The sequence below is a fragment of the Enoplosus armatus genome, chromosome 7 (genome assembly GCF_043641665.1).
Source record: "Enoplosus armatus isolate fEnoArm2 chromosome 7, fEnoArm2.hap1, whole genome shotgun sequence".
Classification (NCBI taxonomy): Eukaryota; Metazoa; Chordata; class Actinopteri; order Centrarchiformes; family Enoplosidae; genus Enoplosus; species Enoplosus armatus.
Window position 1 is genome coordinate 8,030,664 of NC_092186.1, and position 18,854 is coordinate 8,049,517.

At 42.3% G+C, this 18,854-nt stretch overlaps 1 protein-coding gene across 1 annotated transcript; it reads left to right on the plus strand.

The window, feature by feature from the left end:
- Nucleotides 1-17,521: 17,521 nt before the first annotated feature.
- On the plus strand, nt 17,522-18,476 carry gsx2 (GS homeobox 2). Its single transcript, XM_070909510.1, has 2 exons — nt 17,522-17,894; nt 18,136-18,476. The coding sequence occupies exons 1-2, from the start codon at nt 17,522-17,524 to the stop codon at nt 18,474-18,476; spliced, it is 714 nt and encodes a 237-aa protein (XP_070765611.1).
- Nucleotides 18,477-18,854: the final 378 nt, after the last annotated feature.

Genomic DNA, 18,854 nt, shown 5'->3' on the forward strand with positions numbered 1-18,854 from the left:
TTGCTGGTGGTACAACCAGTCAGAGGTAGGTAGAGCAGTACTTAAGTCAAGTAAAGACACTCTTACTTTAAGAAAATAAGAGCTCAAGTACAATTAAGAGTAATCTAAATAACTACTTGAGTAAGGGTACTGTTCCACCTTCTTTTACATGTGAATCCTCAGGGAGATATTATGTAATTGCATTTGAAGTTGATTATTAATTATAAATATATACCAGGACAAAATTCTATTATTTAGTCTTTATCTCTTAAGAGTTGTCACAAAATTCCCATATGAATATTCCAACAATATCAGTGACTAAGCACGCTTTTTATATTATATACTTATTTGTCAAGTAAATCAAGAGTCACAAAATATACTCAAGTAAGAGTAAAACGTATCCTGCAACACATGCAATTTACACAAAAAACTTTACTTTGGTATGAAAGTTACTTTACATGAAACCGAGTTTCCTTAATGCTTCCATGAAGGCCCTGATTACTGAAGTAGTGATATTGAAAAAGCTAATATATTGGATCTAGCAACATTTTGATCCAACAGAGGACAAAAACTTGGATGTGCACACAACTACTCTCGCCTGTGGTGAAGAGATTGCGTCACACTGAACGTGTTGAAACTCACAACACATTTGCTGTGTAGCTGTGATCTGAGATGAGCTATCATCACTGTGTTTTTGTGAAATTTTGGTGAATCCATATTTGTTCAGACAAAAGGTTACAGTTCATCAGCGGGCATAAAGCATGGAGAGATAATTGCTGGTGTACATAGAGAGTATAGTGTTTCATTGTTCATCTATATCTCTTGTTACAGCTCAGTGTGTCATTATCCAATCAAAGAGAGATCAACTAAACAAACAGGACAGACCATAATTGACGATGGAGCTGCATAGCAATCTGTAATTCCATCTGTTCTCCCACCAAAACCAGCGTCATTATTTAAATAAAAGAGCAAATCAGAAATGTGTCAGGTGATTTGTCTTTTTCTTCTCTCTGTACACACATTATATGATTTATGCTGGCACAACAGACCATGCATGAACACTGGTTTACACAGAGAGGTTCCCAGCACAGACTGAAAATAAACACAGAAGGAAGTGTAACCATCAAGGACTGAGGATTGTTTTTGTTGGGTTTTTTTTGGAGCCTGAATAAATTTGGCATTTAGCACTTGCTTAAAAAAATATTGGAATGAATCGTATTCTGAAATGATGGCTAAATCAAAATGCTACCCTCCATTTTAATAATTATCATTTGAAAAACACTGAGAGCGTGCACATTTGAATTATTGTTATCTGCTGACACAACAGTCTCAAGTGACTTCCTACAAGTGTACTACAAGAATCTTGAGCCTCCTTCGACGGCTGCAACAGAATAGGCTCTCCTCCCCTTTAGTTAAAGGCCTTTGAGAGCCTCAACAGTTGGGAGTGTTTGTCTCCTTGTAGTACACTGGTGAGGGTTAGTTAAATTAGGGTCACAGGTCAGAGGTCAACCCTGGCCCTGGTGAAGAATAGGTTTAATTGACATAGAGCCAGCCGCCGCAGCCTGTATTAGTCCTGTGGAGGCCAACGTACAGTAATGACAAGAGTCCAAAGCTAACAGAGCAGGTGTTTGTTCCAGTTCACTTTCTTTATCTAAACTCAGTGGGAAAAGCTGTGAACACAACACTCACATATTATCACCCTCTAAGATGATAGGGCAAACTTTTTTGCAAACAGCTGCCTGTAGAGGAGTTTCCGAGCAGCATCATGAGTGAGATGCGAGCACTCGAGGGGGGGGTAGAAATCAGAGAGCTTATGGGTAGATCAACATCAAAAGTAGTTTTTGTGCCTTAAATCACAAAAGCAATGGTCATTACTTCAAGAAGGAAACCTCCCGGTTAGCTGAAGCAGAATTAGGTAACGGTTAGCGATATCATTGCTACTAGCTGCCGTTTCTCACTGGAATTCCTCATCCAGGAGACGATGAGCAACATTAGCTTTCATTTGGAGTTGTGTTTGTGTTCACCTGAAAAAAAATATTGGAGTCCAACACTCACCCTCCTTTAAGCTCTGTTTTTGGTCTCCAGCATGTTTTTAGCTGCTAAATGCTGCACGATGTTTAGCCACTAGCCTCTGGCTAGCTTTGTCTGTCTGCCGATTGGTGCTGGACAGGTAACACACAGTCGGTTTATCATAACTTTTTTACTGAAAGCAGCTGCCTGCTCTGGGCCGAAAACAACAACCACTATCAGAGCGGTGATAAAAAAGCTAGTTGCATGCCAAATAGTCATGTGATCCATTGTTAATAAAAAAATATTCCTAATAACTGCTTTAAAATTACCATCCCTACTTAACACACAATCTTCAGGGATTAGACTGGTGTTAAATGGTGGTTTACCATTTAAATTTTTATCTCAACAAACTACAGAGTTGAAAACTGGAAGTCAGTTATCATGTGGCTTTGTGTGTCACTTCCTTTTTGAAATGGATAAAGACAACAGACACGCCAAACTTTCAGCGACCTTCTGGGATTTTGGGTAGCTGAGAAAGCGGATGAGGACGGCATATGATTAGGGTTAAGTGTTTCCTCTGGTACCTCGGTGTTTGCTTCTGCAATGTTGCACTGAGACTCACTAAAGGCAACCCAAATAATACACACAGCTGCTAGAAGTCAGAGCTTTCCTAGGAACAGCAGCCTCTGCTGGAGGCAAATCTCTGATTGTCTCATTATGTTAAGTGCCGATGTAGATGAAATGTTCTGCGAGGTCATTATGGCAGGATACTTCTCACACAGCTACGGGGCAGGGACAGATGTGTTTGTGCTTCTGTGGGTGAAAGTGAGAGAAAGTTACAGAGAGGGAGAGATGAGCCTGAGCCAACAAAGTAGACAGTTTAAAAATCTAAAGGTATGATGTTATAAACAAATGGTATTACATCTAGTCATGTGGCAGAAACTAACTCAAGAAAGAACTCATTTTCTTCTTCACTTGGGCTGATCATGTAGTAATAAAAACACATCATCATCATTATCATCAAAATCATGATAAATGACATTGTCATCAATGAAAATGTGAAAGCATAATATCACTGTAATATATTTTAATGTACTGAGACCAACACCTACTAACAAGTTCATGACCTCATAACTCTGCTTTCTCCCCTCATGGCGATAATCAAGTTTAGTCTACAGGAACGATACCTTGTAGAGGAAACTCGAGAGCAAGCATCTTTCCCACAACAAATCCTCCAAACTAAACGATTAAATAGGTCCTTCGTCTTCCAAAACGACATATGAGCGATTTGGCACCCCTATTGTCAGGACAACTGTGCCTTTCAAAACATATATAACCTTTAAACCTTCTACATTTCGTATATAACCTTCTGATCTGTTACCGTTCTGTTAGGTTTAGGCACAAAAATGACTTTGTTAATTGTGGAAAGATTGTGGTTACGGTTGAAAGAAACCTTAAGGTCGTGGCCTCTGCTGTCAAAGGAAGACGCCCTCTTCACCCGTTCTGGGCAGCAACATGGCCAATGAATCCTAGCGTTAAGTTTCTTTTTATTTTCAGAAAGGAAATTCAATCTTTGGTTTCCTCGCTGGACCAAGAATCTACTGAACCGTGACCCCAAACCAACATTGAATTTTTGCAAACTGTTATGCACCTAATTTGCTATGCAAGCCGCTGGACGCATTTCTTCCCATTTTCTCACTGGGGGAAAAAAAAATGTTTGTTTTACTCATGAGTTAGTTTTTGGGTATGAAAAGGAAAGATTGACAGTGCACCTGTGGGCTGCCAATGAAGGAGTGACCCTGAAAAAGAGAGGGGGAAGAAGAGGGGGAGTGGCTGCCCGAGAGGTTCCTCAGCTCTGCAAACCACTTCAGTTCTCACTTGAGTGCATCTCTTTGGGCCTTAACCCACACGAAACCCCCACCTAACTGCTTCAGATTGAAATTCCTCCACTCGGCAAGACCCTGTGCTCCACTCCTCCCCCCAGCGCTCGGCACACACCAAGGGGCATTCAAAACGCATTAACACAAAATCAATGGGAAACAGTGAAAAAAGCAAAAAAAAAAAAAAAAAAAAAAAAAGGGAGAAAGAGAAAAATCTCCTTAGCAACATAATCTAGACGGCCTGACGAGAGGAGAAGTGAAAAGAAAAAGAGAAGGGGTGGTGGTGCCGTTTAGGGAGGGAAGAAGAATCGGACACAAAGGCCGGGCACACAGACAGCAACAAAATTGAAAATTAACACAGAAGAAACTGTTCCTTTTTTCAGGGGAGCACAATCAGCTACATTAAACCCGAGCCAGGCCCCTCCTCCTCGCCTGGCCTTCCCTCGCCTGCGGACGGAGGCTCCTACGGGACTTTGCCATGTTTCAGAGAGCTCTGGGAGGTAGTATCCAAAGACAAATGTTTGTAACGTACGTGGTTATTTAATATATTTTAAGTTGCACTAAAATCGCTCCTAATAAAACATCTTTGAAAGAGGAGAATTTGCATTTAATTTCTTTTTTAATCACATTTTGTTCATGTTTTGACACATAACAGTCTATACCACCTTAAATGGTTTCTGCATTAATCTTAAAATCTGGCTTCCAAAATGAGTGTGTGTGTGTGTGTGTGTGTGTGTGTGTGTGTGTGTCTGTGAATCCTTCTCTAAAAAGGTGTGTGTTTGCAGACCTTATCTACATGTCCACAAACACTTGTTGGGGATTTAAGTTGTCTCGTCTAGCCTTTAGACAAACACTCAGTCTGGCTTAATGGACTCAGGCTCTACGTCTGGGGCAGGACAATGCAGAAGTCCCTGAGAGGGACTTCCAGCCTCTGTGAGCACTGAGAGAAGAGAGAGATTGGATGGATTCTGACTGCTCATGCCAAGAGGAAGCTCATATACTGTTAAAACGTTCACCTGCCAGATATTATTGTGTTGTGTTCATTTGTGCATATTGGGGGGGCAATTAGCATGGAGCAGGAACTCAGGCCACCAGCAGCCCTGTAAATGACCTCTGACCTCCACTACATGATCAGCCCATTGAGAGGAGGGCCTGCTTTAATTAGGAGGTCATTAAGAGCCAACCTCAACACGCCATGGGACCACATAAAGCCAGCGCTCACTCCCACCTGCAATCACAGAATCTGCTCTCCAGCTTGCATTCAAACACAGCTGACTGCTCCACAAAACTGCCTTGTATTCATTTCAATTTAAGTTCGTTTTATGCAATCAACTACCAGACATTGTTTAGCTTGTGATTCATTCAAAACAATGTGCTTGGCTCAACTAATATAAAGAATAAAAATATTATATTTGAACATTTTAGGTAAAAAAATAAACCGTGTCCTTTTTCTACATTTCTTCACTACATCATCGCAACAGCACTGGATGTGATTTGCTGAAAGGTAAAAGGAGGTTACACTCTGGCCATGGTTCACAGGATGAAATATAGAGGAAATGATGATAGAATAAAGTCTGAAAGGCGGGTGATCACCAGAGTCTAAAGAGGTGACACAACAAAGTCAGACAGAGTATAAAGGTGAGAGAAAATAGATGACAAGGGAAAGAGTGATTCCAGAGCCCTTTTATTCAAGCCTCTGATTTCACACTCGCACAAAGAGCTTTGGGGACGTTTCATCCTTTTCACATTTCTTCTGCATTTAGTCAGTGTTCCTCTGCAGTGCAGTGTCTCCTATATGGGAGAGGGAGCGCTGCCCGGAGAGGAGTCAGCTCCATTCACAGCTTTATAAATCACCTCAGCATGCGCAGACCGTAGCCAATCGGCCAATTACGCCCCCCTGACACACCGGGGCTGATAAAGAAGGCCCAGGACAATGGGATCACAGGCCAGATAAACGACCCTTTAATGAAGTCGCCCACAAAACAGGCCAAAACCGCGCGCCCCACTTACGTATTCCATCATGCCGTTGCCCTCACATTTCCTCTTGCTCAGCCGCCACGGCAGGCACAGCTGGGGAGAGGGAGACACAGAGAAAGAGAGGCAGAGTGAGAGAAAAAGGAGAGAAAAATGACTCTGTGCTCTGACACTGCTAAGCCCCCCACCCAAGGCCCCTTTCAGACTTTTGGCCGAACAAAAGCATCTGTTGCCATACTGTGCCGCTCAGACCCCCCTTAACACACACGCATACTCAAGTCGGGGAAGGAGCCTCGCAGGAGCTAAAAAAGGCAGCACTGGGCCGTATGCAGCTGAGGCTGCTCACCTTGTGGCACAACCTATTGTGCGCCCCATTCCAGGAGCTTCTCCATCCATCTTTGTGTCTCAGGGACAAATGGAGAGAGAGAGAGAGAGAGAGAGAGAGAGAGGCAGAAACTTTGTATGACAGAGAGAGAGTGAGAGAGAGGGGCACAAGACTGCAGCTGCAGGATGAATAGGAGAGGGAATGAAGGGATGAGGTGGGAGTGAGAGAGAGAGAAGGGGGCAGCTGCAGGGTGGTCCCACCCCTCCGTCCCTCCATCCCTCCACCGTCCCTCCACCTCTAGAGTGTTGTTTGGCTTCTCTCAGGATTCAGAATACAAACTTCATGCTACAAGAGCAGACTGATCCTGTCACACCACTGACAGGACAGACAGGGGGACAGAATGTGCTTCACATGTAAACCATCAGATTTTCAGTTATTAAAACACCATAACCCCCCTTTTTTCCCCTTAAACATTTTTAAGATGGTTAAAATCAACTTTTACACTTTGTCTGACAGAATCACATACTGTATATTCTGTATCATTGCTCTTCAATGAAGATATTAGATGTTTACACTGGGTGAAATATCATTTGCATATCTGTTTGCATAACCGTCCCATGCAGTGAAAACATTCTGGATGTGCACCCTTCTGTATACATTTCCCCCAAAAGTCAGCATATTATTTGGTGTCTTTAGAAACTTTGGGCTCTCCACTAGAATTTAAAATTAAGTTTTGAACAGTGTTTGAGTTTGTAATGAATGCTGCTTGTTTGAATGGACGGATCAATAGCGGTGACCTAGAGAGAAAAAAAAGCATGCAGGAGAAGATGCAAACTGAAGATAAATAAAATATCGTCACAAAGGTTTATTAATAATTTACTAACAGACATGCCATGCTACAGCGTTAAAGCCATTTAAACAGCAGAGAAAAAATAAATAATTAATGTTTTGTAGTATTTAATTTGCTAAGGATAAGCAGCTCTATAGTTTCATTACACAATGCTTAATTAGGACCAATAATGACTGCAGTGAGGCTTCTGAGAGCACACTGGTCTTTGACTGTGCTTGATGTCCTTATCGTAGGTTAATGTGTCGAGTTCTCATTTTTCATTTTTGTATTTTGAAGAAGGTTTTTTAGTAAACGGCTAAAACAAAAAACATGGACAACAGAGTTTTAGTGAAGCACACATCAATTACGTGCTTTAAATAAACAGCTTTAGTGGGCTTTTTCAAGGAGTAGATGGAGCCCCACTGTCATACAGTTATATTCATTAATCTAACCATGTAATCTTAATTACTGGAATAAGGATTTTGGTTGCAGATGGTGCTGCTGTTGAACTGCATTAGATGTTTCTGTTATTTAGCCTCATTAATGCACTGCATTAGTTTTAGCCAGGTGTATCTAATAAACTGGCAACTGAGTGTATACAGATAATAACTGCCATTATTCTTTTCTTCTGCTCATTATTTTGGATCTGAACATGCCCAGACTTGGTAAGGGAACACATTATTCAAAGGCTTGCCTTAGACATTTTTCATTAATTACATTTTTACAAACTGCTGCTGTTCAATGAAAACCACATATTGACAGTTTTTTTCAGAAAAACTGAAGGATTAAGTGAGTTTGTGCTTCTGCAGCTAAATAACACATTTCAAACCTTATTACCAGAAAATTGCATTGTAACAAAGCTGAAGATAAGGCCATTTTTCAAGTGGACATTTTGGAGATACATGGTTTTCACAGGGATGAAAAGCTGAAAACAAAACAAAATGTTATGGTAAACAAAAGAATAAACACATATTCCATATTAGTTTCTTCAGCAAACTACAGCTCAAATAGTGCATTATCTGCTGGCTTTAAAAAGAAAACAAGCCAATAAAATGAGAGAGTTTTGGCAGTTTGGTGGAAGAATGAGCTGATGATTACCACAGCTGCAGGTGCAGAAAGGGTGTCACCAAGTTCACATCCCTCCACCCATCCCTCCCCTCACCCTGAAGGAGAGTCTGGGTGTCCAGCGGCCGTCCTCTCTGTCACTGGACACCACGGGCCGAACCTCCAGCTTCCTCACCCCGACCCACTTCTTTGTTCTTTGTATATGTAACCTTTCTCCTGAAGAAAGGTATCATGGATTAAAGAAAAGACTCTTTCATCAGCACCTTTGTTTAAAACCTCCTCCTCGATCATCATGAGGCTTAAAGCCTTTTTGGAGAAGATCCTCCACTGAGGCTTGTGGGTTTTTCTGATTTATATGTAGATCAGGTCTCGTCCAAAGATGCTCCTACAGTATCCTCACTGTAGAGATATCTTTTCTCCGTCCACACAAACATCTCTCACTCACACTTAAAACAAATTTACTCTCTTGGGCATTGTCACGCTTCAGAATGAGACTTTTAAGAGTGTGTTTAGCATTCAGGTTTGGTTATTCATTCCCCCTGTCTCCGCCAAGAAATCTTTGTTTGGCCGCTCCTCTTCAAACCGTGGAGTGTCAGGAGGGGCGGGGGGATCGATTTGATTCTAATCGGACCATGAAAAGAACATGATCTAACTACTTTCAGACCGGAGTATATTTAGGCCCACTCCTCTTTACACTCTCCCTCTCTCCATCGCCCCCCCCTCACTTTAGTGCGGGCACAATGAAACTGGCCAATTTAAAAAGCTTTGAATGTCTCGTCAATGACTTTGTGAATACAGGGGAGAGAGATTTGGAGAGAGGGAGTGAGAAAAGCAGGGGAAAAAGAGGGGGAAACGGAGGAAAAAAAGGCCAGGGAGCAGACATAAAAATTCCAAGAGTTGTTTAAGCGTGGGTGGGTTCATTTGCATGACAGCGCCATGTGAATACGACTGACCTCTTGGACCGCCCCAGTGCTAGGCCGAGCTGCAGCCTGACGTGTAGGCTTTGACCCAGCTCATTGACTCTGAATGGATACTCTGTCAAAGGGAGGGACCTTGCAGCTCTCAGCCGGACAGGCATCTGCAGACCTCCTGTTTGACACACAGCTACCTCTATTTCCATCCCTACTGCTATCACAGAGAGCGCGCACACACACACACACACACACACACTTACCAAACCATTAGGCAGATCTCCAAAACTCTCTTATCACCGACCCCCAGGCCTGCAAGAAGAATCACACACAGCTAAAAGATGTGAATGCAGAGAAGTAAACATCCATAGAAACAGTTAAAACACTTGCAAAGACCTTTCTTTACTTCTTCAGAACACACACACATGCACACACACACAGACACGACAGGTGCAGCAAAGCTCTTGCACGTGCAGGCCCATCAACACGCTTCACTTGATAGCTCTATGATTTACTGCAGCAGGCAGGTGAGAGGACATAGAGTGGACCAGGGGGGTGGCTGAGCGATGTAGCCTGCATACAAATCTGAGTAGCTGCCCCCCCCCCCCAACCCCATACAAAGTTGTGACTCTGTGCAAACACAAAGCTCAGACAGCTTACAAACACTCTGTCCATTTATCTAGCTGGCACAGAGCTGGGACGGTGCAGACAGGAGCTCCTGGCCCTGACCTCCACCGTCTAGATACGTTGAAAAGGAAGCCCGCTGCACTTGGAAATGCAAACAGTGTGAAGCAAAACACTTGTTACTCTTCTATGAATTAACTTAACTCTCAAAGAAAAACCAGCACCCTGCTATGAATGGCTGCTAATCAAAGCAGAGTTGTGGGAGAGTCATTAAAAAAAAAAAAAATCTAATATGAGCGCTTACTTACAAAGTAACTCTAAATCACAACCTTATTTCTTCTGGCACCCAAATCACCGCTTCCCAGCACCTTCATGTACAAATGACATTTCCAATGTCTGTTCCGTGACATGCAGATTACAAACATGTATCTTCAGTCATGCCAATCAGTACTGACTTTTAATCTTTACTATGACAAGTTTTACTTTTTACTTTATTTTGTGTGTTTTTATTATAAAATACTATGATATTTTTAGTGTCTTGCGGTAAAACTGAAGCACATACTGTTACACACTCACAGCCAATAGAGATCTTTTACTTAAGTAAAATAGGAGTAATGCAATATAAAAATACTTGATTATAAGTAAATGTTTTACTAGTGTTAAGTATTCTCAGCAAAACATACTTTACGTATCAAAAGTAAAAGCACTAATTACAGCCCCTTTATATTTATCATATATATTAAAAGGAATATTATTACAGATGCATTCATGTTTTTTATGTTTTCAAGTTGGAAATTTTAAATACTTTGAATTTTGTTAAGTAGTTTTATCTAAACCAATGCATCATATTTTATGACGTAATTGTATATTTTGGATGAAACTTTTAATCTGAAAAGTAAACAGTAACTATAGCTGACAGTTAAGTGAAATGAAGTAAAAAATATAATATTTCCCTCTGAAATGTAATGGAATAGAGAAGTATAAAGTAGTGTAAAACTGAAAAGTACCTCACAATTGTACTTAAGTATAGTACTGGAAATATGTTTTACATTTTATTTGAAACTGAAAAATTTGTTTAGGAAATTCCTCTCCTGTCCCAAAATGTGTACTGAAACATGGCGGAAATGTGAGAAAGGATGGAATGGCAGTTACTATAACCACAATGTACACCAATCTTTTTGATTGCATTTATTTTATATAGAATATTTTGAAAAGTTTGTTTTCAACTTCACACACTCTTTCTGCTTTTCATTTGATTGAACAATAACATTATCAATGGCTGTTTCGTCTGAAACTGAAGCAGCTAAATGGAATTCAGCCATCATCATTCATTGTATTATTTACACCTGTGCTCTTCCTACTGTGACATGTCAAAATGTCTTCAATGAAAAACGCCTTTATTTTGCATTATGTTAGCAGTACATAATTATATCACATTCATAAAAATTAGAGTAGATTTATTTATAATTATTTTATCATCTTAAAAGAAATAAGTACCAGATCCATCATGTCTCAAATAATAGTTTATTTTGGACAGTAGTGACTGTAAATATAATTAAATAAGTATAAAAAAATAAAGTCTAAATAAGGTCTAAAACAACACTTCTTCTTCTTCTAAGAGAAATTATGCGTTTGTTAACTGCAGCTTTTGAATCTACAACTAGCTGTGTGTGAACCTGGATCATTTTTTAGATTTAATTCTTAAAAACACCACCATATGTATCAATTGTATTTATTTATTTGTTTGCCTGTTTCTAATGGATTAGATGTATCTTCCTTTAAGAAGAAAATGGCTCTGAATGGCACTTCAGGCTCTGAAACTGAAATGGGTGAAGCTGCCTCGGAGTGCAATGAAGCTTTTGAAGATCTGTTTAGATTTAAGACGCTTAACACCACCAATATTTCCTATCCTAATGTGATGGCATGTTTTATTTAGCATGTTCTGTGGAACTGTGAAGAAAATTCCAAATAGCTTTTTAGAAAACAGCAATTTCTAATGAGAGTTTTTCACATTTAAACTGAAACACTTGAATTCTTAAAAACCTGCAAACATCACACACACAAACCAGAGCAGAGCTCCAGGCTGTGTTCCTGTGGAGGGCGACTTTGTGCTGCTGCTGGAGGTTGGATGCAGCTGCCCACCAAACTCCAGCCAGTTCATGTGATGCCCCAAACTACCCGCCGCACAATTAGCCGCCTGTTGTATAATGAGCTCTGCTGGGCTTACAGCACTTTATGAGTTCCTCTGCTATTAAACCTTGTGATGCCCTCCATAGACGCCTACTGGTGGGTGGATACAGGGAACAGAAAATAAAATAAAATCTTCCATTCTGAAGTCACAGTGGACTGCTCTCAAAATGTTAATTAGTCATTTATGTAATTCTGGCAATAAGCCTGAGAAAAATGAGACTCTGGTGGCTTTTACAGATTCTTCGAGGCAGCTATGAAATCACATTTTTCATGAACAATTGATAGTCAATTGAAACATTTTATGGTCAGAACATTCGGTTGCACTCCTTTGAAATGATTGTTTGATTGAAATGATTGTTTCTTTACTTAAACAGGATCTTCAACGTATGAAGCAAAAACTGATAGCTGAGTGTTTGGATGAAAACTTCTTCTTCCAGGTTTTGAAAGCTTTTGTCTGAGAATAACACAAGAACACTGCAGCTCTCACAGAAAAGACAGTAAATTACAGTCTGTGGCCGCCGACTGAAAATTAACATATAAATCTGAAAATCCTCTCATAAAAAGAATCTCAGGCACTGGCGGGAAGGTACACATTCTGACTAAAATACTAGGAGGATTTCAATTACATCGGCCTGTGTTTCTGCAGAACAGTGGAATGAATATAAATGAACACAATGAAATGCCAGCAGCTGTAACGATGATGACGACAAAAACAGAGGAAGAATCAGATCGATGCTTTCTTCATTGTCCAAATGAGCAGAATGAAGCAGAGTCTCAGACCCTGACAGCTCGCTCTCCACCCAACCCTTTTAACTTCTGCATATCTTCCAATAAATCCCATTGGAGGAACACTATATCCACAATAATGGATGGGAAAATGAGGGCATCATCTCAATTCAGAAACGTGTAAGCTTTCCTATTAGTTTGAAAGCTTCTATTGACCTCAAACGCAGGGAAAACTAGGGTGAGGTTAGAGCGCCAAGCTGCCTGAGAGACGCTAACAGGCAACAATGAAAATCAACATAATGACAAACTCTACTCAACGTGACACTTTTCCAAATCAATATTAAATCTGAAGAGAGGACACACAGAAATAATAAATCAGAAATATTATTTATTTAAAAATAAAAGTCCCTCTTTAAGCAGTGTGGACCCATGAAAGCCTTCATCTGATCCTTGGCTACATTTAGCATGAATTATGGAGGGCAGCAGTACAGCACAGAGGATGCTACTGCTGCTGGATCTGTTTTCCTGCATGCTGATTGGATTAAAAGATGTAATTTAGTGGATGTTCTTCTAACAGGAAAAGTTCAAACATCCCCATCAGACAGGAGAAAAAGATTGATTGATTGATTGGCAGGTATAAGGTGGCGACAACGCGGGGATGAAACATTTTGGTTTGTTTGCTTCTTCACAGTCTGATAAACAGAGGACAGAGGGATTGCGGTCCATGTCTATTCATGGCCCCGGCCTGCGACAAAAGACGCGGCCCGGACACACATTCCAGTCTGCTTCCGCTCCAGCACACAAGCTCAATCCCAGGGATTTCCCCCTTTCAAAAAGGGGAGAAAAAAGGGCTACAATATCACCTCCCTTAGATTGAGGGAGAGACTGGTCGGGGTAACCGGGTGGAAGGACTCCTGTCATTCACTCTTTGAAACGTTTCCTGATTTGGGTTTCACGGGAAGTCAGGATCTCTCTTGTTGTGAGCAGAGGAGGGGCGAGAACCTTCAGGTTTGGTTGAGGCGATTGGTTTCCATCTATAAGCTGTGTTTTAATCTGGGAATTTGAGTGAGAAACGTTCTGTTTTCTGTGTAGATGAGCTTGTTTTCAGACAAAGCCTAAAAGGCATCATTCTGAACCCAAATAACGTTGGTAAAAAGCCGATCATTACCGGAGATGAAGCAGCATCTTGATCTTCTTGGAAACCAGCGAGGAGCACGATAATGAGTCCTTACAGCTGATAGCTCCTGCAGGGAGAACATGCAGCACAAAGTGACCAACAATAGCTTCCTATTACAAAAAAGGACAGAATTTCAGGACTATTTGACAACTCAAGCAAGAAAAGATTGAAATAAGGGCTGCTGTGTGCCGCCTCTGTAATGGCATTTGCTTAGTCTTTTGGAAACAACAGAGGAGGCCGAGGGACAAATCGGGGCTCCAACAATAAGCTGTAATAAAGGACATTTCTCTGGGAGCTTAACCGTGATCGGCGTCACTATCAGTCGGTGTTTATCTCATTTTCGAGGCTCGTTAATTGTGCGCGGACACATACACATGCTGCGTTGAGTGTGGACGTCCAGACACACTCGTCGGCGCAGGGGCACACTTCACTCTGGAGTGTCTGGTCTGAGCAGCTCTGTGAGACCGAGAAGCGTCTCCCTAATTAGAGGGAGCCTGGTGCAGGACATCTCTATAGGCCATCAACAGGGCCCTCGCTGGCTTTGTTCAGCAGCCTCTTCTTACGCTGAGGCTGTCACTTTACTTTTCTATAGGGCCGAGGGCCGCACTCCCTCACAGTGTTGTCTGTTTTTCAATCGCAGGAACAGTTTGTTTCGAGGATATAGCGGCACAACAATCCCATATTGAAAGAGAAGTCGTGTCCTGATCCATTTTTTGCACTAAAATCCAAACGTCATCTTATTGATCCTGACCGGTGAATTGAAAAAAAAAACCACTCATGAACTCCTGCTGTGAGCCATCAAAAAGGGGCTGATTTCCTTTGTTTATCTGGCTAAAGTTGTCACGGCATCTTAAAATGCAATTATTTCCAACTCATTTTTGCATAGAAACCTAATTATTCACCGAGATATAAATTAGATCCCACATTCACGGGGACCATGAACCCCCTAAACTCCTGCAGGATGCCATTCACTGGCAAGCCTCTTTCTCTCCCCGCTCTCCCCTTTTCTCTGCAGACCACGAGATGGAGAGTAGCCACTGCAGCTGCTATTCACATCAACCAGATAATTGTTAATGAAAAGTCATTGCGTGGCATTATGTTGTCCACAGGATCATTGTTCATTTTCCCCCCATCGCCATTGAGATCTATATGGAGGACCAGAGTGTTTCCTTTGAGTTTTGGTATTCAGGATCTGTTGCCTGGTAACTAATAAAGGGGCAAATCATCCACTGTATTGGCCAAGATGGGCCGCAGACTGGCCCTGCGCAACAATGCAAGGTTTGTAAAAAGGCGTTGATACAAGTTAATGACGCTTGTTCAACAAAACATTAATGGACTTCTTCACGGTATAATATGGCATGGGATGCGATGTGAATGAGAGGGGGGAACTTCAGCACTGCACTTTAACAAGTTTGTGTGTTTTTACTACTGGGAGGAGTTGGAAACACACACACACACACACACACACACACACACACACACACACACACACACCTTTTTCCCCCTCTTTGATGCACTTGCACAGACCCTCATACACGTTTTCCACTGAGGAGATTTAGTAAACTCAGACTAACCAAACCACTGAAGAGAATAAACTTTTTTTTCTTAAATCCCCCATTTAAATTTAATTTTCCTGTTATTGAATAGGCCAGTGATTAATTGCCCATCAGCATGATTTGAAAAGGGGGTGAACAGTGGAGGGTAACCGCTGCACTATGAAGTAAAAGGGCGCACAACACTGCAGAGAAAGAAAAGGCAAGTGAGAGGTGGGGCCCTGAGAGCTTTACACATTTCTGAAATTTTTTTCTTCCCTTTTCTTTTTAATCTAACGTTTAAACTGTGAGTTATATATTGCACCGGCCCCATTTGTTGCACCGGCTTCTTAACCGAAGCCGACAAAAAAACTGCAGCCCTGTCACCCCGGGCAGAATAAAGGGAATCAAAGGATTTTTCCCTTAAATGGACTAATTTTCTCCTTGAATTATGAAAGTAATGGCTAGGTAACAGCCTGTGCTCAGTACCCGACGGCTTAATGCTTCCTAAATCCTTCCACGTGGCTCCACTAGTCCTGGCAATTAGGCCTCATTATAGCCTCATAAAGGATCTCATTTGTGGGATTACTTAATAGACAATGAAATTTTATCGTGCAGAATTATGGAAAAATAATATTAGAGCTCGCATGGTGTGATGAGGGCGCGCGCCACGCATCATTCCGCTTGGTTTGCTCTCTTCTCCCCCCCCCCTCTCCATCTCTCTCCACCCCCCCCCCCCCCCCCCCCCCCCCCCACCTCTCCATCTCTCTCCATCTCTCTCTCTTGTTTCAGATGATCTGTACCATAACAACTCTGTGCGTCTTCCCTGTCTGACGCTGGATTCACTTTATTAGAGCAATTACTGTCTGTGTGACTGACATGTTTGCCTCTGTCATTATTGTGGTGGGATTTTAAAGACTTTCTAATTCTTTCTGCATTTTAACTCACAGTTCAATAAGCGCTCCAGTCGCCTGTTTTTTGTTGTTGCTGCTATAATCAGGTATTCGCTCCATTATGGAGGAGGTTGACTGCCTTAGTAAAACTTCCACAACAGGCCTGCTCCTCTTGTGTTCGTGGAGAAGCTGTAACGCACGTCGTTGTTGGGAGCAGGAGCTCCTGACGGCTCGCCTCTGTCTGCAGGTCCGAGGCGTTACTTGGCAGATGAAAGCAGAAGCTAAACCCACCGGTGACCCGCCCGCAGGATCAAACTCGCTAATTATTGTCACAAGATGAGGGATTAACGCATTTCTGAAATAGCTGCCTGTTTACCCCCGCACAGACGGGCCATTATAAACACTTTCTAATTGAATCCTAATCGCCATCAAATAACCGGGCGCCAGACTCGCCATCGGTTCATAATTCTTTAATTGCTGGAAGTGAAACCTGGACCCACCGGACTCAAAGTCTGATTAGGCTGCAAGGCAATTAGTGCTTGTAGTCGCGTGCATAACTCCTTCAATCGCATTTGGGGAAAATAAATCGATTATCGAATAAAAGTCCATCATATAGCTTTGCTTTGCATGCCAGACTTATTACGCAGTCGTTTGAAATCATAAGCTCATTTCAACTGATCTATAGAGTGAATTGGGGGTGAAAAGGGATAATGATCAAATCACCTTTAGTCAGTTGGAAACTTAAACAGTGATTCACGTGTTTCAGGCTGCAGGCTGTTTGTTTTCACTGCACCTGCTCTGACAGTTCTTCTTTCAGCTGTTTCTAGTTCATCTGGTTATTTAAAGCGTGTTTCATATTATTGTAGTGCGATCAGAGTTTAAAATGGCAGCTATTTCTAGAGAAAGAATGTCAGATTGATGTCTGACCAGCTCCTAAAACTTCCACACCATAAATACAGATTTTAGCAGCAGGTTTGTGATTTTTTTTTTTTGTTTGTTTTTTTACATTGTTCTAAAATGATTATTAGTTATAGTTATTGACTAGTTTGAGTCTGCTGAAGAAAGCCAGTACATATAGATCATAAAATATAAGTCAAATAAAAGTATTTTTGTATGTTGCTGGTTATGTTATTCTAGTGTCCAAGACTTTTCTGAATTCAGGGATAAAAAGGAGTAAATCTGCAAGATGTGATTGGAGGCCCAGGGAGACATCACGTGGTTTGGGTCGCTGACAGTATAAACCCTTGGAGACGGGTGCGCACGTGGGTGACGCTGCAGGGCCAACCCTCTTCGGGGTCCCTTTTGTTGAACCATCAAACATAAGCACCTTTGGAGATCCCGAGGGGTTCAGATGAGAAACGGCTATCATCTTGTGCACGGAGCGATCACTTATCAGCGGCGCAGCCATGTCGAGGTCTTTTTACGTCGATTCTTTAATAATCAAGGACACGGTGCGACCAGGACCAGCTGAGCACCCAGGACAAGACTTCCTCATACCCATCAGCATGCATTCTCCGAGCGTAATGACGGTCACCGCTCCGGTGTGCCCGTCCAGGAAAAACGGGACTTTCTGTGTTTGCCCACTGTGCGTCACGTCCCACATCCACTCGTCCCGCAGCGGCATTCCCATGCTGAAGAGCCACTTTCCAGGAGCGGAGGCGCAGTACTGTCAGAGAATAGCGCATCAGTCTCCGACACTCGCGCACCCGGGACATACACCTGTCTGCACGCCCACCTTCAGCGTCACAGATCCCAGGAGATACCACTGTCTTTCTATTGGTAAGCCACCTGTTTGCTTCAGCCTCAGCGCACAACTAGGAGCCCTGTTAGGCACCTGTTTGATAGTCCTGCTGCTCCATGAGGCACTTTCAGGCAATAAGATAAAAGTCCAGGCTCGGCTTTTACGCACGCTGATTTACGCGCGATGTTTTGTGCCATTTGCATCTTTGATTGAGTTTAGACTTTTAGCACCAAAAAGCTAAAACCTGTGACACTAAAATGTTTTTTTTCTCTCGAACAGGCGCCTCCGACAACAGCCACATACAGAATGGCAAGAGGATGCGCACGGCTTTCACGAGCACGCAACTCCTGGAACTTGAAAGGGAGTTTTCCACGAACATGTATCTCTCGAGACTCAGAAGAATCGAAATCGCCACGTATTTGAACCTGTCAGAGAAGCAGGTGAAAATCTGGTTTCAGAACCGCAGGGTGAAGCACAAGAAGGAGGGGAAAGCCACCCAGAGGAGCGCACACAGCGGGTGCAAGTGCACAACCGGCCACACAGACTATTCAAGGTCAGAGGACGAGGAGTCTCTATCTCCGGCTTCTGCCGAGGAAGAGAAAGAGGTGTCACCCATCTGAGGGCAACGCCACATCCACAGTCCCGCTGCTGGCACTTCCTCTGCCCTGCTACAGTTATGGATGATGGCATCACGCAAACCTCTGGGGCCAACAAAAAAAAATAATCTCCTGCATGAAGTCTGAGAAGAAGTGTTGAAAATGTTGTTCTTCACTTCATGTGAATCCTACTGTTTAATTAAAAAGGAAAAAAAATGTGAATGCATGTTTTAACACTGTGGTGACATATTGGGAAACGTGACCGACTGTGTGCCGTAATAGACTGATGTATTTTGATCCCTCCAGGGTTCTCACCTACACACCCAGGTCTAGTTAATCACCCCCAGTAAACTATTGCCTGATGTCCCACTGCTGTCGGTGAGGTTGTGTGGTAATGACACC